Source organism: Arvicanthis niloticus, chromosome 2 (genome assembly GCF_011762505.2).
Source record: "Arvicanthis niloticus isolate mArvNil1 chromosome 2, mArvNil1.pat.X, whole genome shotgun sequence".
In the NCBI taxonomy this organism is placed as follows: Eukaryota; Metazoa; Chordata; class Mammalia; order Rodentia; family Muridae; genus Arvicanthis; species Arvicanthis niloticus.
The window spans coordinates 65,505,978-65,529,694 of record NC_047659.1 but is presented as its reverse complement, the minus strand read 5'-3'; the positions used below and the strand labels follow the sequence as shown (position 1 = coordinate 65,529,694).

Sequence of the window (23,717 nt, the reverse complement as noted above, 5' to 3'; positions counted from 1 at the left end):
CAGAAGGAGCTTTGGTTGTCCAAGCCCCTGGGAGCCAGAATGTCTGTTCTGCCATCTCTGCCCTTCATTAGTCTCAAAGTCAGAAGCTCCCAGAGGGCAGGAGACACACCTGTGGAGCGAGTTTGACACAATAGGTCTCAGTTAGAGGCTGTGCCACACGGGGCCTATGAGCCCAGTCCTGAAGACAAGGCTGGATGAGGTGCCTGGAGCAGGATGAGCAGAAACAGCCCTTGTTTGGGGTGGTTTGCAATGAAGGGGAGGGACACCTTGAGGGATGTCTCTCTTTCAGAGGTGAGAACCCCTGTCTGTGGCGCCAGGATGTCTCAGGGCAAAAGGAATCTCTGAGTGAATCAGTTGCCTTACTTAGGCTAATACTGAGAACAGTCCACGTGGCTGTAGAACCTTGGGTTCCTGCCAACCTGGGGAAGAGGGACCTCAGTGCCTGGGCTGGGTGCATCTGACCGTCTGCTTCCACCACAGTCATGTGCCCAGGTACAGAGCTGGCTCGGGTTGGCAGGTGAAGGAAGAATTCTGGTCCCTGTCTACTGTCACATGGACCAGTTTCTGGCTTACATGTCAAGGGTGGGAATGGGCAGTTCCTGTTGTTTTGTCACCATAACAAAGGTCAAATCCCCACATGCAGACTGACAAGGATTTGCACTTAGTCTAAGACAGTAGAGAGAGGGTATCCTTTCAGTCAAGGACAGAGGAAGGACTCCTGCCCCCTGAGTAGAGAAAGCCTAGGCTTGGGAGCTGTGTCTGGGAAGGAGAGCAACAGGCCTGCCTACATCTTTCTGAAGGCCTTCCCAGAATTTTCCATGTTTCCCCAAGCAAAGGTTGATGGGCAGGCTGGCTAGCTTTGAAGCTTGGGCTTGTTGGTTCCTCCATCCAGCACAGAGGGCCAGAGGGCGCCAAGGTCCTTGAGCTCCCCAGGAACCTGTCCTGCAGTATCACTGTGACAACAGCAGGGGGCTGAGGCGACCATAGGAAGGACACTGGGCCCGGAAATTTTCTTTTTGCAGACCACTTGTACCTGCTGTGGGTGGGTCCAGACACCTTCTCTTGGTGAGTTACCTGAAGACCCTAGCTGCCACAGCGAAGCCAGTGACCAGGGGTGTGTGTTTCCGTATCACATAGCTCCACCCTTCCCTGTCCCTGAAGGGCAAGGCCCAGTGAAGTAGACTGTACTCTACCAAGGTCTCACAGCCAGCCAGGGACACATTCGTTTGTGCTGCATAGCAGGGCTCCAAGGTCTCACCTGCATTTGTCACCTGGCACTCTCAACCTGTATCCCACTTCCTTCCTGCCCTCTGTCAGCCCAGGGAGGGGACACTGTTTGCAGGAAGGTGAACATTTGCCTTTAGGCCAGTGGTTCTCGACCTGTGGGTTACGACCCCCTTGGGGGTCAAATGACCTAAGTTGTTTGCTTAAGACCATCAGAAAATATAGATGTGCACCTTACAGTTCATAACAGTAGCAAGATTGCAGTTATGAAGTCATTGCAGCCACAAAAGTAATGTGATGGTTGGGGGTCACCACAACCTGAGGGACTATAGTAAGGGCCACAGCATTGGGAAGGTTGAGAACCACTGCTCGAGGCTCACAGTTCCCCTCTTTCCTCGAGCCATTCCTGGTGCTATTGTCTTCAGCCACTACCCAGTGTTTCATGTGAGGGCCCTGGATGCCCTGAGAGTGTAAGCATCCGGGTTTCAGTATGCTTCCCCCAGCCCCTTGGCTCTCAGCCCTCAGCCTAGCTGGCACTCGTGTCCGGGAGGGAAAGGCTAATCAGAGCAAAGACCAAATGCCTGCCCCCTTACCCTTGCTCCTGTCGTAGCTAAGGGCGTGCTGAGAGAGCAGCTCTGAGTGGGACCAAGAGCTGTGGTCCACAGGGGGAGGTGGGTGGGAGGACTGAGCGCTCGTCCGGCCCCTCCCCACACACCTGAGTTTAGGTGGATGATGCTCCTCCTCTTTTCTGACTGTCAACAGCGTCTCCAAGCTCATAAGGCAGCCAGCTTCATAAACTCATCACAAGGATGACCTCGGTGGGCTTACTTCCATGTTACAGATGAAAAAGACTAAAGCTCATAAAGGTCATGAAGTTCGTCCTGGGACTCAGCCCAAAAACCTTTCCACAGCACCTGGTTATTAACACTTGCCTTCATATATCCCACCCTAACCTGCAAAGCCTCAGGAGGCCTTGGGTGCTGTCTGGGTGTATTGAGAGGTTTGTACCTCACGAGGAAGTTGCCAGAGACTCATGACATTCTCTGCCCCTAGAAGGTGACCCCCTGGGTCCCTTGAGCAGGAGCAGACTGGCTGTAGAGATACTAGGTAGGCAGCCAGCCTGACATGGTGCTTGTCAGCTGGACCTTGAGAAGGGCATACCTATGACCTTTTATTAGGTGCCAGGGGAAGAATACTCAGAAGATGGGTTAGAGGATCCTATGATAGCCTGGGGTCAGCGAGTGGCCTGTGTCCTGAGGGAGAGATTAGGTCCCACTTGTACCCAGCACCCTGTCTCCCTCTACTTGCAGAGACCTGCTCCCCCTCCCTTCTGGCAGAGTGCCAGTACAGAGCTCCCACAGAGAGGCCCTCTCCCCTGCCAGGGCTGAGCACCATCATAGCACATGCCAAAATAGCTGTCTGGGAGCCTGAGCCTGTACCACCCACGCCCCAGCATCTTGCGGGTTAACAGCTTGCCTGTCTCTCCACCCCCCTTCCCTAGCTTGCTGACATTTTACAGAGAGAGCCGGGGGTGGTTGTGAAAGGGGCAAGTTGGTTCCTGCTCCTTAGCCCACATAGACAGCCCACTGAGACAACCTGCTGCTGCCCACCACCTCTGGAAGGCATCCTGTAGGAGGGTCCTGCTGTCTGACCTGGGAGACACACAATGAGTGACATATTGTTAAAACCAGACAGGGGAGACCCAGGACAGCACCGGGCAGCTGGCCTCCTGCTCACGGCCTTCTTTAGTTTTTAGGGGTGTGTGTGAAAGACGGAGGTTGAAACATCTATTGCCTAGACCTGCCTTGAACTCATGGCAATCCTTCTGCCCTGGCCCCTTGAGTGTTGAGATTAGAGTGAGCTACTATACCCAGCTCCTCTGGAAATCTCAAGAGACTAAGACTTGTTGGCTGATGCTAGGGTCCGTAGCAGAAACTCATGCTGGCATATCGGACGCTTTAGTTCCCCAGACGCTAGATGATTTTTACTTTGATCTGAATGGTATCCCTTAGTTGAGCATAGAGGTTCGTGTATGTAATCTTAGCACTTTGAAGGCTGTGACAGGAGGATGCTGAGTTTGAGGTTAGCCTGGGTTATATGAGTTCTAGGCCAGGTTGGACTAAATAGCCAGACCCTCTCTTTTAAAAGGGTGGGGAGGTTAATATGGGGGAGGGATGTTGATCTGATTTGCTTTAGTTTGGTTTTTGAGGCAGAGTCTTGAACTAAAAATGGCCCTCCCCCTTAGGCTCCCAGAACAGTGTGAGCTTATTAACCTTTTTGGGGTTTCCCTGTTGCTTGCAGTCACCAGAGATTGCCCAGATGCCTAGCTCCTTGAGTGTCCCTTTCCCCCAGTATTCTGGCCCGGAAATCTTGGCTTAGAGAGATGTTACTGAATTGTCTTGACAAGCGGTTCTCCTCATTTTTACGCCTCTGGAGGTATTTATTTCCTTTTCTGAAACTCATTAAACTGAGGAAGTGTTTACTGTGAACACGTCTCTTTCTAGCCTACAGCAATCCCTACAGCCCCTCGAGCCCCAGTTATCAGTGTGGAGGTTAAGGCTAGGACAACTGAAGCCCCTTGACCTTAGAGCTGGTCAGAGGCAGAACTCTAAACCCTTCCAAGGGCAAGGTGGTCACTTTTGTCCTGGCAGAGTTCTTGCTTTAGCAGTAAGAAAAGCCCTGGATGGCATTCATCGGCACCTGGGGACGAGGTGGGGTCTGGGAGCTGGAGAGCTGATTCTAAGGATACTAGTGGAGGTTAAATTTTGAATGGAAGTAGGGGGTCCATCTCCTAGCAGATAGGGAATGGAGATTTGCTACAGGCACATGAGAAAGGGATGGGACTTGAGAGCCCCATTGAGAGAGTCAGGGCGAATCGATAGCATTAGCATCCCACAAAGTGTCAGTCTCCGGGCTGCCTGTAAGACACATGGCTTATCTCTCCAATGCTAGCAGCTTGGCCAGCCATCCTGAAGCCCTGTGCTGTCAGCCTGACCAAGGCTAAGTCAGGACCATTCACTAGCCCTTTCTTCACTCTTCAAGTCATGCCCAACAATCGGGGATGCGATTACTAGCGATATAAGGTCCCAGGGTCTGTGACCTCACAGGGCATGCAGCCTAGCAGGTCAGTGCTGCTGGCCCAGAATAACCAGAAGAGGGCCTGAGTGTGGGAGCTGCCAAACTCCCCACCTCCCCCAGGACAGGGTCCTGGGGAGAACTTTCTGGCAGAGCCAGTGTCTGAGCAAACTCTTACAAGATGAAAGGGAAAAGGAGAGGTTGAGTTCAGTAAACAGAGGGGCCTGGTTTCCATTATAGAGACTCCAGGTGGCAAGTACAGAGCCATTTGTCTATGCGCCAAGTGGCAAACACAGGCCTGCCAATGTGGAACTACTGGGTTTTCATTGACGCTCTGCCACTTGTCAGCTGCAGGCCTATGGCTAGCCACTGGACCACATTGTGCCTTACTTGCTCATCGGACAGATAGCAGGGATGAGCAGTACCAACTAGTAATTAACTCAGAATTAGTAGATAACATTTGCTTAGTCTCGTATGGTAGTGCTTGGGAAGTAGAGGCAGGAGGATCAGAAGTTCAAGGTCATCCTAAGCTACATGAGACACTGTCCCAGACAAGCAAACAAATAAATAAATAGCCAAGTGAAGTATGTACCTGTTAACATATAAAAATAGGAAAACGGGCTCAGAGGTTAAAGGTGCTTGCTGCCAAGCATATTACTTGAGTCCAGTCCCCAGAATTTACGTTATAGGAGAGAACCAACCCCTGGAAGTTGTCCTGTAAGCGTTACATGTGCATCATGGTGTGATGATAGAGGTGTAACCTACACATTCATGTGAGGGTTCCTGTGTGCGTGCACATACACAAAAGAAATGTTAAACATTTTTTTTTTTTCAAAGGAAAAAAATAGGAAGGAAAGCTGCTGGCTGTCAGTCAGTCAGGCCTGGGACCTTCCCAGCTGTCAGTGGGACAGTCATGTAGAACGGAGTGCTCCCAGATAATTCTGGGGCAGCAAGGGGCTGACTGAAGGGGAGCTCTAAGAACCAGTTGGCCATTCATTACTAGCAGGACGAGACTCTGCGGTGGACCCAGAACATGAAGGAAGAACCTGGGGACACCTCATCAAGGGGTTCAGCTAGGGCCCTGGCTGAGCACCCAGGCTTTCACAGCAGCCCCTCCTCCCCAGCTGTTTTATACAGAAAGCCACAGAGACTGTGGAGTATGCAATGACTTCTCAACATGGAAGGGGCCTCCAGATATCACTCACCAGATCTCCCAAAGAGAAGAGGAAGATGGCCACCCAAACAAAAGCTGTTGTTGTGCCCAAACAAAGAGAAGTGGCCTGGGCCTGTGGCCAGCCCTTGGTGGGGTACCCAGGAGGAAGTGCTTCCCATCCTTGAAGGCTCTAACCCCTCCCCCATGGAATTCCCTGTTCCTTCCTCCTGAGCTGATCTGAAGTAAACATAGCCCCCTGCCAGCCCTGTGCTGGACCAACCACACCCACATATGCTCACCAGGCCCCAGCCCCCTGGAGCTGGCTGCCTGGTGGAAGAATAAGGCACAGGGACCTGAGAGAATGAGGTATCCAGGGTTTCTGTGGTTGAAGAACTAGATGGGTGGTCAGCTGGAGGGAGTGATTGTCTGGGCAGCTGCGAACAGGTAGACTCTAGGTGACAAATTAGGAGGGGAGTGGAGGGGAGGCCCGTGATCTAGGTAGATTGTCAGGTGTAGAGGCACAACACTGAAATTTGGCACCATTATAGTTTAGGTTACACCTGGGGAGTTAGTGCCAGTGTAGGATCCACATCTGCCAGGCTGTGAGAATTCCCTCTCAATCCATGGGTCTCTAAGGGACCTGGTACTGCAGATGCTGTGGACAAAGCGATTTTCATAGGAATCGTTTCTCAGCTGCCATGGTGTGTGCCTGTTCACGGTGCTGCCATCTGCAGAGGCAGAGATAGGAGGCATTAACAGCCAGTGGGCCCCTACTGTATATTAATGTTCTTTAGGAAGAAGAGTTGAGAGGATTAGACTGAGGAGAGAGCTCAGTTAGAGCGCTCTTCGAACATTCCCAAAGCCTGGGATTTTCTCCACAGTGCTCCATAAACCAGGCGAGGTGGCATGGCTCCAGTCCTAGCACTCAGAAGGTGGCTGTGTAGGTGCTTTGAGGACAGTCTGGGCTATGTCAGACCATCTGAGAGAGAGACAGAGGCACACACACACACACACACACACACACACACACACACAGAAATTGATTGAGGAGGCTGAGACAGGAGAATAAGATACTGATCCGTGTGTGTGTGTGTGTGTGTGTGTGTGTGTGTGTGTGTGTGTGTAATTTGTATGATGAAATTTACCTAAGTCATTTTTGCTGCTAACTGTAATGTGCTAAAACTCTTAGCTGAGGCAAGCTGTATGCACTACTGATTGCTTCCTTCTTTCTTCCCTTTCTTTCTTTCCTTTCTTTCTTCCCTTTCTTCCTTTCCTTTCTTTTAATGGGGCCTCTACATAGCTTTGGCTCTCCTGGAACTCACTATGAAGACAAGGTTGGCTTCAAACTCCCAGATATCTGCCAGCCTTTGTCTCCTGAGTTCTGGGATTAAAGGCATTGGCTACTACCTCAGGCCTGCCAGTTGACACCGTTTGTACTGAGCAGCTGACAGACAAACTAGTCAGACTCGAGGTGTTTGGCATACATTTTCCCAAATATGAGTGAGGTGAGCCTGACACCTCAAAAACAGTATCAATATTTGTTTCCAACAAGAAATCTGAGGTTGAGCAGAACTCAGAATTTTGGAAACTTTGTATCTACCTTCTGGTGGAGGAAGGAGCTTTCCCAGACAGGAAACTGTTAAGAGCAATAGAGACAGCAAAGGTGATGATTTTTTGATGTTCTGTGAGGAAATGTATCAACCTTCGGAAGATCAGTATAGCACAGTACCATAGTATTCTCCACTGACTTACACTTGCTGTCACAAAATGCAAGATAGCCCTGTAGCAGTGTAAGCCTGTGTTCCTAGCTGTTGAAGAGGCCAAGGTAGGGGTTCACATGAACTCAGGAGTTCCAGACTAACCTAAGCTACTTAATGAGACCCTGGTCTCCAAAACAGTCAACCCCGTACCCCCCAAAAGAAAACCAAAACCCTGCAAGGTAAAACTTTATGCTCATTGTAGGATTGACCTTTAAGAAGTAAGACTTGTCAGCCTGTCCTGGTGGCATATAAGGCAGAGCCAGGCAGATCTTTTGAGTTTGAGGCTAGCCTCATAGTGACTTCCAAGACAGCCAGGGCTACATATACATAGAAACCCTGTCTCAAAAGAAAGAAAGAAAAGAAAGGCCACTAGTCATATTTTCTCGTGATGGCATAGAGTAGCCAGAGTTATCTGGAAACCTGGTGAACTGTTCTCCCTTTCCTCATCTCCACACAGAGAAGCTCATTCCTTCATATCCCTCCACCAGGGCAGCCTGGGTTCAGGGCAGGTTCAGGGATGGATGCTTCACAGGGACCAGCTGCTGCTAGAAAACCAGATACTAGGTTTGCAAAAGCATAAAATGGGCCAGCATGATAAAGGCACTTGCCTCTAAGTTGGACTGTTGAATTTGATCTCCAGGATTTGCACAAGGAAAGCTCTCCAGAATGTTGTCCTGCGACTTCCACGTGTACTCAGTGGCACTGGCACACAGTGCAAACTTAGTAATGTTTAAGTTAAACAGTGTCTTTTCACTGATTCTGTTGTGTTTTATGCAATATTGCTCTCCCTCCTCCTGGTTCTGCCTGCCTGCCTGCCTGCCTGCCTTCCTTCCTTCCTTCCTTCCTTCCTTCCTTCCTTCCTTCCTTCCTTCCTTCTTTCCTTTCCCCTAGACAGGTTTTCTCTACATAGCCCAGGCTGGCCTAGAACTCACTATGTAGACTAGGTTGGCCTTGAACTCAAAGATCTACCTACTTCTGCATCCTGAATGATGAATGCTCTTACATTTAGATTCTGTTTGGTTAAATCGTAGTACCTATCACCTGCTCCCAGACAAAATTCTTCTAGGAGTTTTAGAAATTATTATTTCTGAAAAATGGGAAGTGCTTATGGAATCGGAAGGTTGACAGGTGCCATTCCCTAGCAAGCCATGACGGGGAGCATGCGCTGGGGGCTGGGGAGCCGTTGGCCAGGTCACACCAGCTGCTAGGCATGGACCCAGGCAGCTCAGAAAGGCCCCCTTCCCCCTTGACAGGGCCAGAAGAGCCGGGCTTTGGAGTTCCAGTTCTACCACTCCTAAGGCAGGACTCACAGGCTCCCAGGAGCCTCGGGGGCACCATCTGTTCAGCTGGGACTGTAAGCCTCCCGCACAGGGGAATTACCAACCTCTTGGCTAATAATGCTGGTGAGAAAAGGCTGTCTAAGTTGTGAAACACTCAATAGATAATTATTTTTGTGGTTGTTTTGTCTGGATTCAGTGTGCTTAGCTGTCCAAGACCCCATAAAACCTATCCCATGGACATAGGAGGACAGTAAGTGATTGTCTCCTTAAAAGGGGGGGGGGGGGGGCGCTCCTGCCCTTCTATATACCCTTGTGCAGATACTTTGTGGGCTGACCTGTTACTGAAGGAGAGTATAGTGATGGCTGTCACCCAGCCTGGCTTGGGACATGGGAGAGAGGTGCCAGGAGGCCAGGTTCCTGTGCCTGTTCCTGTGCACCGCCCACCCTCCCACCCACTGCCTGCCGCCTGCCTGCTATAGGGCCAGGAGCCACCACTGGGAGAGGAAGTGCAGTCGGTTACCAATCGGGCTATTTTCATAACGGTTGTCTCCAGCTTGGGGGAGGAGGGTGGTGAGGGGGAGGGGGCAGAGGCGCAGCCACTACAGCTAGCTCTCCAAACTAGGACTTGCTCTGCAGAGTCCGGCAACCCAAGCACACTGGAGCAAGAGTGGAGGCACCTGGGACTCCAGTCCCCACCTGCTTGTCCGGCCACCTCTTGCCTGCTGCCTTGCCTTCCAGATCAGGTCAAAGGGGGGTCCTCTCTCTTCCTTACCTCCTGCTCCCTTCTGTGACTGGGTGAATTTGGGGAGGGTAGATCAGGACAGGCCCAGGCACCACCATCTCTAGATAAGGGCTTTTCCCACCAGTGCTCCCTCAGTCTGATAGGAGAGGAGCAGGGCCTGCTGGGCCCTCCACGCCTGGGTAGACCCTGAAAGAAACACTTGACTTCCTAATAGCTGTTACCCTTCAGCCCTGGTCCACCCGTTCACCTGCATGCTGTCCTTGTATTTGGAGCAGAATCTCTTTAGTGAGGAGACCTGGTAAAGTCCACACCCTGCCTGGCCAGCCCAAGCCAGCCTAGATGAGCTGGCCGCCTTCCCAGCTTTTCTCTCTTCCCCCTGATTCCTGGGGCTGTGGGAGCTGAGCAACTGGGGCTGGCTTCTGGCAAGCAGTCCCTCCGACCAGGCAGGCCTTCATTCTGGGACAGCTAGAGTACAGGTGTCCTACCCGAGGCCAGCCTTCGCGGAGGCCTGTAGGATCCACCCTTCCCATGGCATGAAGTAGCCACTGTAGCAGGACCCAACTGGTGTCCTGTGCAGGTTTCTCTGGAGGCCGAGGAGTTCCTGAGGATCGGCCTATGCCAGATGCAGAGGGCATTCCTCAGGAGCAGACACCAGGTGGCATGTCTGTAGGCTTTGTTCCTCATGTGGTGAGTGGTGGCCATCCTGGCCACTCCTGCTTCCTTTTCTGGGTTCCCACCCCCACTGTGAGCAGAGACAAACTTCAGGAGGTGGCATGACCACAGGCCCTGCAGTTCTACCCTGTCCCAGGTCTGCCAAGTAGCATCAAGTGCTTTCTGTGCATTGCTGCAGCAGAGTGCCCCTCATGCTGGCCTTTGGTGGTCTGACCCATCTTGCACATGGACATGGATGGAATGGCTAGTTGATCTGCTGAGGTTGTGGTGGTAGACGCTCGGTTCCAGATTGTTTGCTTGCTTGCTTATTTATTTACAGACATGTCTCACATAGCTCAGGCTGACATTGAACTCGCTGTATCGTTCAAGATGACCTTGCCTCCTGCCTCTGCCTCCCGAGTGCTGGGGATTACAAGGTCGCACCACTGTACCAGGGTTTTCATAGTGCTGGTTTTTCCCTCTTGAAGCCAGCATCAAGTGTGAGATGGTTTGGCTAGGAGGCCAGTGGCCCTTCCGAGCAGGCGGCTGAGGAAGCACATGGCCTGTCTCGCTCATGCCATCCCCCATCTCCCTCCCATATGCCCTGTCCTCATCAGGCTCCTGGGGGTCAGCTGGAGATTAATGTGGCCCTCTGAGACATTTTTATATTGTTCTCCTTGAGTGTGGCTGGCTGCCCCAGACAAGCTCAGGAAGCCTAGGAGGCAGCCATTTTGCTGTGCAGTTGGTGTGAGAACCTTCTGGGGCCTCCCCCATGACCTTTACATGTACAGTGTGGTGTGTGGAGGTGAGAAGGGGTGAGAAGAGGTGACCACTCAGAGCAGAGCCATGGGAGAACTCCAGGCCCAAACAGGGCTTCTTTTGTTTGCCTGCTTTTTGGTTAAATTAGTTAATTAAGATGGGGTCTCACTGTGTAGCCCTGGCTGTCTTGGAACTTGCTTTGTTAGCCAGGTTAGCCTCAAAGTCACAGAGCTCCACCGGCCTCTGCTTCTGAAGTACCGGGGCTAAAGGTGTGAACCACCATGCCAAATTAATTTTTTTTCCTTTTGAATTTTTTTTTTTAAAACAGTTGGTATATACACTGTAGCCCAGACTGGCCTAGAATTCACTATGTAGCCTAGGTTGGCTTCAAACATAGAACATTCTTCCTGTCTCCGCTTTCCAAGTGCCGGGATAATAGGCATGAACTGCCCTAGAGAAGCCTCAGCAGAGATAGGCAATCTCTGGCCAGCAGACCAATGTTTCTATGGAGATGAGCTGAACAGGAAACATGGGACCAGCAGGAGGGGGCGGTGGGAGCCCAGTGGTGTTTGGGGGTGGTAGTATCCCTCAGGAGAACTTGCCATGTCAACTAGTCTTAACAGTCTTCTTAGACAGGGAAACTGAGGTCCATGGTACATGGCCATAAGCACTGGCTTGGTCTTGTGCCCCACTGGGAGGCTACACCCTGAGCAGCTGAGGAAACCTGTTACAGGTGTGTCCTGGAGCACCCAACAGCGTGTGGCTTCTGTAGTTGTGCATGTAAGCTAGCATATGTCCTAACAAGGGCTGCTTCCTTCTTGTCTTGTCATGCAGGTCTGGGACAGCAGGGAGGGCCCAGCCTTTACCACTGACCAGAGAGCATAGCACCACGTCCCCCACAGCGACTGTGGCCTTTTGTTTTCTGGGTGACACTAGCTAGCATCAGGCGGTGTGATGCATCTGGGTGACTAATCTCCTCCAGGCTGGGCAGCTGTCACAGTGGCCTGAGCAGACTGGTGGGGAAAGCTGACACCCTAGGGGAGAGCTGGCAAGCTAGTGCCCTGGTGACAGCAGGCAGCTAGGCCTACAAGTTCCTGAGAGAGAAAATGGACCCTAACTCAAGTAGCCCACACTGGCTGGCTGTGTGACCTGGGCATGCACTTGCCACTTTTCTTATAATGAAGCTGTGGCCCTGCCTCCCTCAGAGGGCTCTGGTAGGATCAGTGAGGTGGTAGAGGGCTCACCCATGGCCTGGCACAGAGCAGCACTGGATGGGTGTGTTAACACTATGGGTCCTTTCTCTAATCCATCTCACCTCCATCCCAGGGTCCAACATCTGCTTCACACTCTCTGCCTGTGGGCTTTGTGTATGCTACCCTTAGTGCCTTAGCTTCCTTATCTGGTGTGCCCTCTCTCTCCCTCTGTCTGTCTGTCTGTCTGTCTGTCTCTCTCTGTTTCTCTCTTTCTCTGTTTCTCTCTCTCTCTGTTTCTCTGTTTCTCTCTCTCTCTCTCTCTCTCTCTCTCTCTCTCTGTGTGTGTGTGTGTGTGTGTGTGTGTGTGTGTGTGTGTCCCAACCCCCATGTGTGTGCATGTGTATACATAGTGGACCCAATAAATGTTAGCTGGATGAAGCCAGCCCTCTTACCAGAGTCTGCTCTGACGTCTCTGGAACTCACTTCCTGTCCAGTGTCAATGCTGCTTTTCTAGCTCAGCTCTCTTCCCCCCGCCCCAACTGACTGCAGGGGCTCTGTCCCCTGGTTCTTCCCCACCCTCCCCACTGACTGCAGGAGCTCTGTCCCCTGGGCCCACTTCTTTTCTCTACCACACCCTATACTGGCTCTAAAGCCACCTGCCAAGACCCATAGCAAGGATAGATGGGGGGGCTGAGATCAGGTGCTGCATGTATCAGGTAGGCCTATCTTCCCAGGCTGACCTCTCAGATGGCCCTTCCTCTTGCCCAATGCTCTGGGCTTCAGCCAGGCCCTCAGCAGGCAGAAAGTGTATGTCATACGGCGGTACTCATCCATGGCTGTAACTTGGGCCTCCATGGCTGCTCATTGGAACTATCACTCTCAGCTGACTGGGGGCTTCCTGCCATTCCTCAAGTGTAGAAGAGGTGTGAGCACAGAAAGTTGATCCTGGTGGCCTGGGAAGGATCATGTGCATGGCCTATACACACCAAGGGTAGGGACACAGGCCTCTGCTCTCTGCGGGAGTCAGTATGGGTCATCTCAAGCATAGAATTCTGAGTCTGGGGACAGTGTGGTACACTAGGTCCCTCCACAGGAAGGCTTAAGGGGTTTGGGGGCCTCACACCTTGGGATACCCATACTCCGATCTTTGGAACGGTGAGACAGAGCCTCTCGGTACCAGAAAGTTCTTAGCGATGTGTGCATCAGCATTCTCTGAGCCAGACCCTCTTTCTGCATCTCCATGTTGAGACAGTGACACTCTATGGGCAGAGCATGCCTTTCCAGTGACTAAACCCAAGGTTTGGGACTTTATCAGGACTCAGAGCCTTCACAGAGAGCCCAGGTTTATTACTTTTACTTAATTGCACTGTATCCCAGGAGAGGAACCCAGCCTGTTCCATGTGGGGGAAAAGGAAGGCCAGATGAGAGGGAAATGCCCCAAGCCCTGTATTCTACCCAGGCGGAGTCTGGTTCCCAGATGACCTTTTGTTTCCGTTACTGTTAAGGCAGATGAAGCCCTTTAGGCTCAGGTCTCTTGTTTCTGGTGCCTGGGCAGGTGAAGGCCCATCTCCCTGAAACTCCTAGGGTAGAGTTTAGGGAATGCTAGCTGGGAACAGTGTTTGCTCCCCAGTAATTGTGAGCCTGGGCTCCCCTGCTCTTCCTGGTACCTTCAAGCTCTTTTCACAGAGGCCAGAGCTCCCTCATCCCTAGCACCTATGTGTCCCTTCTTTGCTTATGGGGCCCAGCTCCTGACACTCCCAGTCTGTATGCCCAACAGCCCCTGGCATGGAGACCTTCTTTAGGAAGCATTTCCAGCGAAAGGCACCAGGTCCTGGAGAGAGGCAGCGACGGTCCAGTGGCATGGGGCTGCCAACAGGCAAGGCTCGTCGCCGCTCCCCTGCAGGGCAGGCCTCCTCTTCACTGGCCCAGAGGCGCCGCTCCAGTGCGCAGCTCCAGGGCTGTTTTCCCAGCTGCGGGGTGGGCACGAGAGGTGCCAGCCGCAGGCGCTCCAGCACTGCACCCCCTACCTGCAATCCCCGCTTCATGGTGGATGTGGTGCCTACCGTACAGCCTGCCACGGTTGGAGCCCAGCTTCTGGGTGCACCCCTGCTGTTGGCTGGGCTCATGAGCATGAAGGAGGAGGAGGAAGGGGCCCAGGAGGGAGATGAGACAACTGAGGCATCAAGCAATGCCAGGCCAGGTACCAGGACAACGCCCTTCTCACACCAGGGCACCGGGCCATTGCTTCCCATGCCCCGCTGCCTGCGCCGAGCCTCCTCCCACCTGCTCCCTGCGGATGTGGAGTGTGACCATACTCTTTGGGGCCTGCATGGTCACTATCGTCGCCTCAGCCAGCGGAGGCCCTCAGGCCAGCACCTTGGTCTTGGGGGCCGAAGCCCAAGAGCCTCGGGCGCCACAACTGGCCCCATGATACCGGCCCGTGTGCGCCCCCTGTCTCGCAGACGCCAGGTAGCTCTAAGGCGGAAGTCAGCTGGACCCCAGCCCTGGAGCACCCTGCTTATGTAGGTATAGCAGCAGTCAGCAGGGCGAGTACTGCAGCATCCATGGGGTCTGGCTCAGAGTGAGCACTTTGAAGCTCTGCCTAGCTTGGGGGTAGATTACTTAGAGGCAGCTCTGGGTAGAGCTGGAAGAAGGGCTGCTACTTCTCCTTAAGAACCTCAAGGCACCTGAGCTTCTTTGGGTTTCTCTATCTTGTACTTGGTGAAGGTCACAGGAGGCAGGTTTTCTGGGTAGTGGGAAGGAAGTAGAGTCAGCAAGCACCCAGCTGGCCAGGCTTCAGCTGTCCTTCTTTCTGTAGGAAAGCCATCACCAAGTCAGGCCTCCAGCACCTGGCACCCCCTCCTCCCACGCCTGGGGCCCCGTGCGGTGAATCTGAGCGGCAGATCCAGAGCACTGTGGACTGGAGTGTGAGTATCGGTGTACTAGGCAGGGCAGGAAGCTCAAACACTGTTCAGTGCCAGTTCCTGCTGGGTTCTCATCCTCATAAGCAACCAGGACCCAGGGCTTGTGAGCAACTGGGAGAGAAGCCCCATGTCTGAGCAGACTTCCAAGTGAGGGGCAGCAGCCTGTGAGCCAGACTTAAAGGCATTTGCAAAGCAGGAGAGGAAAGCAGACTGTGGTGGCTATAGCAGGCTTGAGCCGTGGATGATGGGTAGGGTAGGGGTGGCAGGTAAGCGCTGAGCCTGCTCATCTCATGGTTTAGGAGTCAGCAGCGTATGGGGAGCACATCTGGTTTGAGACCAACGTGTCCGGTGACTTCTGCTATGTCGGGGAGCAGCACTGTGTAGCAAAGATGCTGGTGAGTGAGCTCAGTGGGACCTGCTGCCCCCTGGTGGCGTAGTGGGATCTAGACCCACAAGGCAACTACTGCAGCCCTTGCTGGGTGCTGCTCCTACCTGGGTGTACTTGCTATGTATGGGATGCTCCAGGGTGAGGGGAAGGGGGTTTTGTCTGATGACAGGTACTGGAACTGGAACCCTATACATAGAAAACATGTCATTTGGTCTCCCTGAGATGATATCTAGGGTGGAGTTACCTGATGTCTCAGCCCCCCCTTCTGTCCTACAGCCAAAGTCAGCGCCCAGAAGAAAGTGTGCAGCCTGCAAGATCGTGGTGCATACCACATGCATTGCACAGCTGGAAAAGGTGTGTGCGGCTGCTCAGCCTTCTGTGCCCTTCCTTGGAATGCTGAAGTTCTCTTGATATGCACACTCATGTATCTCCATGCACATAAAGTTACACAAGTTCAGTTTGCCAAGAATGACTGAGCAAGCGTAGTGACCAAGCATCTGAGACAAATGCACACATTTGAGCCCTACGTCCCCATTGGTTAGCTATTGTACCCACTCCCTAGAATGAGCGTGGCCTAGAAGTGAGTGAACTTCACTGAGTATTACCCACTGATGAATTAACAGGTGATGTCCAGAATGTCATTTTACCCCATCCAGCCTAACTTCAGAAGAGGCCACTGAGCTGGGGACGCAGGAGTTGCCAGCGTGCGCAATGCCCTAGCTTCATCCCAGTTCTAGAAAGGGAAAACAAAATTGTCAGACTTCCAGGCACCACAGTGCTCAGGTGTGACTGAGCTCACCTGTGCTCCTTACATGCTACTCTGTGAAAATCTTTCCCTATGACCATTAAGTGTGTCGGGGGTGGGGGGTGGGGGAAGAGGGCTCAGGTGACAGGAAATAGGCCTGGCATGGGAGACAGGAGCTCCTGGGCCTGCAGAAGTCAGGACATCATGTTACAGCATCTTTAAAAGCAGAAATACCCTGAGCAAGGTTGGTTTGGGTCAACTTCTCTAGTCCTCGAATTGTACAGTGAGGCCTTCCAGTGGCTCTTCTGAGACTGAAGCAGGCACTTTGGGGGAAAGAAAAGTGGAAATGTATCACACACTGGGATAGTGGGGGATGCCTGAGATCCCAGCATTTGGAAGGCAAAGTGATCTCTTCAAGTTTAAAGCTAAAGCTGGTCTGAGTTATGTAGAATTACAGGACAGCCGGAGCACTAATGCATGCGTGCTCTCTCTCTCTCGCTCTCTCCTCCCCCCCCCCCCCGTGTGTGTGTGTGTGTGTGTGTGTGTGTGTGTGTGTGTGTGTGTGTGTGAGAGAGAGAGAGAGAGAGAGAGAGAGAGAGGAGGGGAGGGAGAGAATATGCAGCCCTTCACGGACAGTGACTATGAACTTGAGTTTAGCTCACTGTTAAGGGTGTCCAGGGGTCAGTCTGCACAGTCCACAGGAGGGATTAGTCCTGCCTTCACTGAAGCTGGAGGGTGAGGAAGCAGAAAAACGAAGAGTTCCCCCACTTCCTACAGTGTACATGGTGGACATGGACCCAACCCAGCTTCTCTGTCCCTGTACTTTAAGTAAAAGAAGGGAAGATCCCTTTGAGCAGTGGTCAGGAGGGCTTCAGAGAAGGGTATCCATGTTCCAAGTAGCTCTTGGGACGATTGGGATTCTACATGCCTGTGAGGTTGACTCTAGGTGACCCTCTAGGTGACCCTGTCCAGAAGAAGGCTCTGTCTAACATTTTGGTGGTCACTGCAATGTTTCACAGATCAATTTCCGCTGTAAGCCATCGTTCCGTGAATCAGGCTCCAGGAATGTCCGTGAGGTAAGTATCCAGGACAGCGAAAGCAGCAGAGAGGCCTAGGCTCCTAAAGCATCCTCTGCAGTGCCCTAGGAGGGCCACCAGGGGGGGCCAGGGGTCACCCAAAGGGAAAGTCAGCTGTCCGGTCTGACAGTAGGTAGGGTTCCACATGTGTATTAAAGAATTAACCTCTCCAGACCACTGAGAAAAGTCTACAGTCGATTTCATTACAAGGGACTGCAGAGGACTTCCTGTGAACTGAGTTCAGGGCTGTACCTGTCCAACCCCTCACCCATTCCCATGGCCTTTCTGTCCTCCTCCAGCCAACCTTTGTAAGACACCACTGGGTCCACAGGCGACGCCAGGATGGCAAGTGTCGGCACTGTGGAAAGGTAAGGACCCTGCCTAAGGGCACCAGCTACACGCTGCCCACTGGTCCTGTGTGTCAGCGTGGTCACTGACAATAGCTCTTTAGTGGAGTCTTAGGTTCGCTGTCATTCATTCAGTCCCCAAGCCTCCTGGCTGTGCGGTTGGTCTCTGAGTTAAGCAAGGGCATGGATTGTTTTCTTCTGATTTAGGGTATATGGCCTTTGAACTTGCAAGGGACCTTTGAGAACTGCATGGCCTTTCATCATTTCCATAGCTATTCAGGAAGTGTCTGTGTGGTGCCCTGAGCTTGGCAGCAGGCCCCTGCTTCCTAGAACAGTGGCTTGTGTGCTGCTCAGGACAGTCCCCACCCAACACTGGTGCTTGCTCACCTGTCGCCTGCTTGTCTGTTTCCCTCAGTACGACAAGCTCTCAAGAATGCAGGGGCTCCTTCCTCCATTTTTTTCCCTGTGCCCTACACATAGTAACCCTTGATAATGATTTCTAAACAGGGCATTGGATATACCGGGACATTAAGTGGGCAACTTACTTAACTTACAGAACTTGAATGGGGCCTGTCTAGATCAGGGGCGGGGGGGGGGGGAAGGTAGGAAGGAAACCTGAGTTAGGCAGATCTCCAGAAGACACACTCAGCGTTGTGCAGCCCGCTACAGTGCTCATGGGCTCCCAGCTAAGCTTCCCTGCCCTTGGGGCTTATTGTAGATTATTTTTTAACATGTGCTTGGTTGGGGTCCCGAGAAATGGCTCGGAGGTTAAGAGCACTGACTGTTATTCCAGAGGTCCTGAGTTCAGTTCCCAGCGACCACATGTAGCTCACCACTATCTGTAATGGGATCTGATGCCCTCTGCTGGTGTGTCTGAAGACAGCTACAGTGCACTCATAAATTAAATAAATAAATACATTTTTTTTTTTTTTTTTTTTTTTTTTAAAGAATGTGCTTGGTTTTCCTGGGTGAGGAAAGGTTGCCAGCAGCAGCATAGCTGGGTCTCTGCTAGGCCACCTTGACCCTTAGCCACCCTGTCCTCCCTCAGGGCTTCCAGCAGAAGTTCACCTTCCACAGCAAGGAGATCGTTGCCATCAGCTGCTCCTGGTGCAAACAGGCGGTAAGCGGTCCCTGTGAGCCTGTGCTGGGCATCTTTTGGGTCCCCAGACTTATCCTGACCCAGCTCAGCCTGGCCCATGGCTGTCTTTCAGTACCACAGCAAGGTGTCCTGCTTCATGCTGCAGCAGATTGAGGAGCCCTGCTCCCTAGGGGTGCATGCAGCTGTGGTTATCCCACCCACCTGGATCCTACGAGCCCGGAGGCCCCAGGTGAGCCCCTCCTTTACTCTTAGCACCTTTCCCCATGGAACCTACCAGTCACTCCTAGTCACTCACACCCCTCATTCCTTTCCAGAACACCCTCAAGGCCAGCAAGAAGAAAAAGAGAGCATCCTTCAAGAGGAGGTCCAGCAAGAAAGGGCCTGAGGTAGGACCAGGAGCTGGGGAGGGGAGTTTTCTCTGTCCGGGCCTTTGGACCATACTGCTAGCTTATCCTGGCTCGGGTTGGGCTCTTAGAGTCTGAGTGTGTGGGAGATCAGCTTTCTAGTTTCTGTGGACAGGCCATGAAAGGTCTGATATGTGAGGGTTCTCACTTGTGGCAGGGGATGTTGGGAAGGATATAAGATAGGGCAGGAAAGCACATTAAAGGCTCTTTGTCTTCCAGGAAGGCCGCTGGAGACCCTTCATCATCAGGCCCACCCCGTCCCCCCTCATGAAGCCCCTGCTGGTGTTTGTGAACCCCAAGAGTGGAGGCAACCAGGTAAGCACAAGCTTTCTTCCTACCCAGAGCCGTGAGTGAGAAGGTGGCTGGTGTTATGCCCACCTGCCCATGACTGTGTTCAGCAACAGTTTGGGGCTTTAGCCCCTGCCTTGCTTTTCAGGGACCCTGAGAAGACCCTGTGTCATACCAGCCTTTATCGTATCTGGCTCCCACAACTCTGTTCCCCTGTGTGCCTCTGATACCTCCTCACCATTCCCCTCCTCACTGTCCCTCGGCTGTCCCTGCAGGGCGCCAAGATCATCCAGTCTTTTCTGTGGTATCTGAATCCCCGACAAGTCTTTGACCTGAGCCAGGGAGGACCCAGGGAAGCGTGAGTACTCTACCAGACCCTCTGGGACAGGGAGATTGCAAGGCTCTCACTGTGGCACATGTCTCCTGACTCTATTCCTGTCCTCCCCGGCCCAGGCTGGAAATGTACCGCAAAGTACATAATTTGAGGATTCTGGCTTGCGGGGGTGATGGCACGGTGAGTTCTGAGAGCCGGGCTCGGGCCAGATGCATCACTCCTCCATCTCAGGCCTGACTGACCCACTTTGCTCTGCTTCCTCCAGGTTGGCTGGATTCTCTCCACCCTGGACCAGCTGCGCTTAAAACCACCGCCTCCTGTGGCCATCCTACCCCTGGGCACTGGCAATGACCTGGCCCGAACCCTCAACTGGGGTGGGGTAAGTGCCCTTCAGAATAGGGTTACCAGGGAGGAGAGGGAGAGGTGTCCTTTGACCACAGGGAAAACTCAGTCTCCATCTCCTCCCACCAGGGTTACACAGATGAGCCTGTGTCAAAGATCCTTTCCCATGTGGAGGAGGGGAATGTGGTACAGCTGGACCGTTGGGACCTCCGAGCAGAGCCCAACCCTGAGGCAGGGCCTGAGGAGCGAGATGATGGAGCCACTGACCGGGTATGTCAGCCAGGACTACAGCCAGGTCAGCAAGAGGGTGGTTCATGAGCCTGGGACTCTCAAGGACCTGGCTGGACTCTACACACCTACTGCCTGGTTCTGGAAATGTGACGGGTTTCTAGTTCTTCACCTTCCAGCCTCTTTCTGTCCCAGGAGAATGGTACCCACTAAAAGCTGGTTTCTTCTTCAGCCTCCTGGCACATGTCTAGTGAGGGTCTCCAGTGTGCCAAGCTCTGTTCTAAGCAGTGGCAATACTTGAACCCCTATTCCTGAAGTTGATGCAGTATATGACATCTGGGGACACAGTGTTGTAAGGACCCAGCAGGTCCCCTGAGGAGCTGCCGTCTCCTTTCCCAGCTGCAAGAGCAGGGTCTCCCAGGCAGTGCTGGGGACTTTGCAATGCTGTTTGCTTGACACAAAGACCTCTAAAAGTAGTTGACTGAGCAAGGGCAGTGGGTGCTAATCTTGGCCTGGGAAAGAGTTGACACTTGTGAGTCACCGCTGTCATTTCTACACCTTGACATTCTTCTAGCTGCCCCTGGATGTCTTCAACAACTACTTCAGTCTGGGCTTTGATGCCCACGTCACCCTGGAGTTTCATGAGTCTCGAGGTTAGCATCCTCCTGCTGCGGGGCCTTGGGAGGCCAGGGCAGGCATGGAAGGTTCAGGAGTGTCAGACGTCGTTCCCTTAGTCTCTCCCCACAACCTGGGAAGCAGCAGCAGGTTGACTGACGTCACCACCCCTTGTCTCTACCTAGAAGCCAACCCAGAGAAGTTCAACAGCCGCTTTCGGAATAAGATGTTCTATGCTGGGGTGAGTCTGGGGCCAGCCAGCCCCCAGCCTCTGTACGCAGGTCACAGGAGCCCTATGACACTGTGGTGAAGGAAAGCCCCTGATGACACACCCTCTGTCTTACACAGACGGCCTTCTCTGACTTCCTGATGGGCAGCTCCAAGGACTTAGCCAAGCATATCCGAGTAGTGGTAAGGAGTGTCGGTTGACACCCACTGGAGGACCCAGAAGGAGGGAAGTCACCTGGGTACCTGTGTTCCCAACACTCCTTGTTCCTGTGTGCAGTGTGATGGAGTAGACCTAACCCCCAAGATTCAGGACCTGAAACCGCAGTGCATCGTCTTTCTGAATATCCCCAGGTGAGGATGGCGGCTCCTGTGGGCCTGTGTCCCTCCCTGCTGACTCTATGCCACAGCCCGTCCATTGCCCTCCTTTAGGTACTGTGCAGGCACCATGCCCTGGGGCCACCCTGGAGAGCACCATGACTTCGAGCCCCAGAGGCATGATGATGGCTACCTTGAGGTTATCGGCTTCACCATGACATCCTTGGTGAGTGGTCCTAGTCCTAGGTTGTCTCTACCCTTCCCTTCCCTGGCCAGAGCAGAGCAGTCACCTCCGCTCTTTTCTCAGGCCAAAGGTTCCGTGTCCTCTGATCTATAGTTTGATAGTGGCTCTTGCCCTCCCTCCCTTTGCTGTAGGGGAGGGCACTTTTACTTCCCGTCTGATGAGGAAGTCTTTGATACTTTTGCCTCGTCCCTCCATGCTGTATTTTGTCTGGGGTTCCCTCTTGTGTTTGTCCCCTCACCAGAGCATGTCTGGAAAGAACAGACCTTGCTCTGCTCACACCTAACCTGAGCATCCTGTGCCCACAGGCAGCACTGCAGGTGGGTGGGCACGGCGAGCGGCTGACCCAGTGCCGAGAAGTGCTGCTCACCACTGCCAAGGCCATCCCTGTGCAGGTGGATGGTGAGCCCTGCAAGCTTTCGGCATCACGGATTCGAATTGCCCTGCGCAACCAGGCCACTATGGTGCAGAAGGCCAAGCGCCGGAGCTCTGCCCCGCTGCACAGCGAGTAGGTCCATTAGTACCGTGTCCTGGGGTCCGGCCCAGGCTCTGCTTACTCGAGCTTTAGTTCACTGACCTGCACAGGGGAACTCATAATCTGGTTATACAGCTCAGTCAGAGCCCTTGCTTACTTAGCATGTATGAGGCCTTAGGGTTGCTCTGGCATCCTTTGGGAGGGAGGCAGGCCCCTCTTAGTACCTGGCCTGGTGCCCAGCTGAGGATCCTTTCTGAGTTCCCTGCCTTTGGCCCCACCCTATAGTCAGCAACCAGTTCCTGAGCAGCTGAGGATCCAGGTGAGCAGGGTCAGCATGCACGACTATGAGGCTCTGCACTATGACAAGGAGCAGCTCAAGGAGGCCTGTGAGTGGCTGCAGGGTTGGGGCAGGGAGGGATGAGCAGCTGCTGGGATGCCTGGGATGTACAGACATGCAGCTGGGACATGCAGCCAGCTGCTGAAGGGCCTCTCTGTCCTCCAGCTGTGCCTCTGGGTACTGTGGTGGTCCCCGGAGACAGTGACCTGGAACTCTGCCGTGCCCACATTGAGAGACTCCAGCAGGTAAATGCTGGGAGCAGGAGGAGGTGGGGCACAGGAGTCTTCAGCCTAGCTGTGACCCACCCTGACCTTTGCTTCTGTCTCAACAGGAGCCCGATGGGGCTGGAGCCAAGTCCCCGATGTGCCACCAACTATCTTCCAAGTGGTGTTTCCTGGACGGTGAGTCTACCATGAAGGGTCCTTTCTAGGCTTCCTAGGCTGTCCTGCCTGTCCTCCTTGGGGGAACCTGGGTTAACTAACAGAAGACTTGGGCTGGGATAAGGACAGACTTCACACTCAGCCAGCTCTCTCTTCTGCAGCCACCACTGCCAGCCGCTTCTACAGGATCGACAGGGCCCAGGTAAGCCCTGCAGGCCTTCTCCATCCACAAGCCGTTTCTGTACCCGACACACTGACACCTCTGTAGGCAAGCCTCAGGGTTAGTGGCACAAGCCCAGCATGCTCACCACAGCCTCATGGCTATAATGTACTCACATGCCTGTGGCTGTGGATCACATGCCCCACCCTCCAGGAATGCACAGGGATGGCGCCAACAGAAAAGGCTGGCATGCCAGAAAAGGCTTTCTAGGTGGGTGGAAGGGAGGGCCTGGAAGCACAGTGCTATCCAGGGAAACAGAAGAAAATAGCCAGGGCTAGACCACCTGGCTCGACAGTGGGAGGTAGTTGTTGGGCTTGTGAGTGCCACACATGGAGGTCAGGGACCACTGAAGCCATAATGGGATAGGAAGAGGGCTGACTCCCCTCCCTGCTGCCTTCCCTGATGTTCTTGGCCCTGAGAGAGGCTTTTCTAGGTCTGCTGCCTTGCTTCTGGCCCCTAAGCCCCACCCCCATCACTGGATTCTAAGGGCCATGTGCCTGGTACTGACTTTCAGTTCTAACCCCCTCCTACAGGAGCACCTCAACTATGTGACGGAGATTGCCCAGGACGAGATTTATATCCTAGACCCAGAGCTTCTGGGTGCATCAGCCCGGCCTGACCTCCCTACCCCTACCTCCCCGCTCCCTGCCTCCCCCTGCTCCCCTACACCCGGGTGAGTCCCAGAGCCCCCCCTAACCACCTCTCCCTTGGCTTTAAATCCTGTCTGCTGGCTGCAGGCATGGAATTTCTGCCAGCAGGAGCACTTAGGAGCACCCCTTTGTCCCTCTACTATCATGCCCCCACCATCGTCCCCCATCTGCATTCTGCTGCCTCCAGGCCTAAAAGTGCAAGTCCAAACAGGCTGCTCCCCTCTTTCTCAGAAGCTCTTCCATT

The 23,717-nt window shown here is 53.3% G+C and overlaps 1 protein-coding gene across 4 annotated transcripts in view; it reads left to right on the top strand.

The window, feature by feature from the left end:
* Dgkz (diacylglycerol kinase zeta) overlaps positions 1 to 23,717 on the top strand; it is a 42,299-nt gene that overhangs the window by 15,847 nt on the left and 2,735 nt on the right. For 3 of the 4 annotated variants that reach the window (XM_034494443.2, XM_034494444.2, XM_034494445.2), the window contains exons 2-25: positions 14,656 to 14,764; positions 15,061 to 15,156; positions 15,426 to 15,503; positions 16,914 to 16,970; positions 17,270 to 17,338; positions 18,366 to 18,437; positions 18,529 to 18,645; positions 18,731 to 18,802; positions 19,040 to 19,135; positions 19,384 to 19,466; positions 19,562 to 19,622; positions 19,708 to 19,821; positions 19,914 to 20,054; positions 20,587 to 20,665; positions 20,813 to 20,868; positions 20,976 to 21,038; positions 21,133 to 21,206; positions 21,285 to 21,396; positions 21,720 to 21,919; positions 22,172 to 22,272; positions 22,389 to 22,468; positions 22,555 to 22,624; positions 22,765 to 22,805; positions 23,357 to 23,496. In XM_034494443.2, the coding sequence (XP_034350334.1) occupies positions 14,656 to 14,764; positions 15,061 to 15,156; positions 15,426 to 15,503; positions 16,914 to 16,970; positions 17,270 to 17,338; positions 18,366 to 18,437; positions 18,529 to 18,645; positions 18,731 to 18,802; positions 19,040 to 19,135; positions 19,384 to 19,466; positions 19,562 to 19,622; positions 19,708 to 19,821; positions 19,914 to 20,054; positions 20,587 to 20,665; positions 20,813 to 20,868; positions 20,976 to 21,038; positions 21,133 to 21,206; positions 21,285 to 21,396; positions 21,720 to 21,919; positions 22,172 to 22,272; positions 22,389 to 22,468; positions 22,555 to 22,624; positions 22,765 to 22,805; positions 23,357 to 23,496 (2,181 nt within the window). Of the gene's footprint in view, positions 1 to 9,104; positions 9,236 to 13,614; positions 14,360 to 14,655; positions 14,765 to 15,060; positions 15,157 to 15,425; positions 15,504 to 16,913; positions 16,971 to 17,269; positions 17,339 to 18,365; positions 18,438 to 18,528; positions 18,646 to 18,730; positions 18,803 to 19,039; positions 19,136 to 19,383; positions 19,467 to 19,561; positions 19,623 to 19,707; positions 19,822 to 19,913; positions 20,055 to 20,586; positions 20,666 to 20,812; positions 20,869 to 20,975; positions 21,039 to 21,132; positions 21,207 to 21,284; positions 21,397 to 21,719; positions 21,920 to 22,171; positions 22,273 to 22,388; positions 22,469 to 22,554; positions 22,625 to 22,764; positions 22,806 to 23,356; positions 23,497 to 23,717 lie in introns of those variants that run through there. The other variant, XM_034494442.2, reaches the window with a different exon arrangement.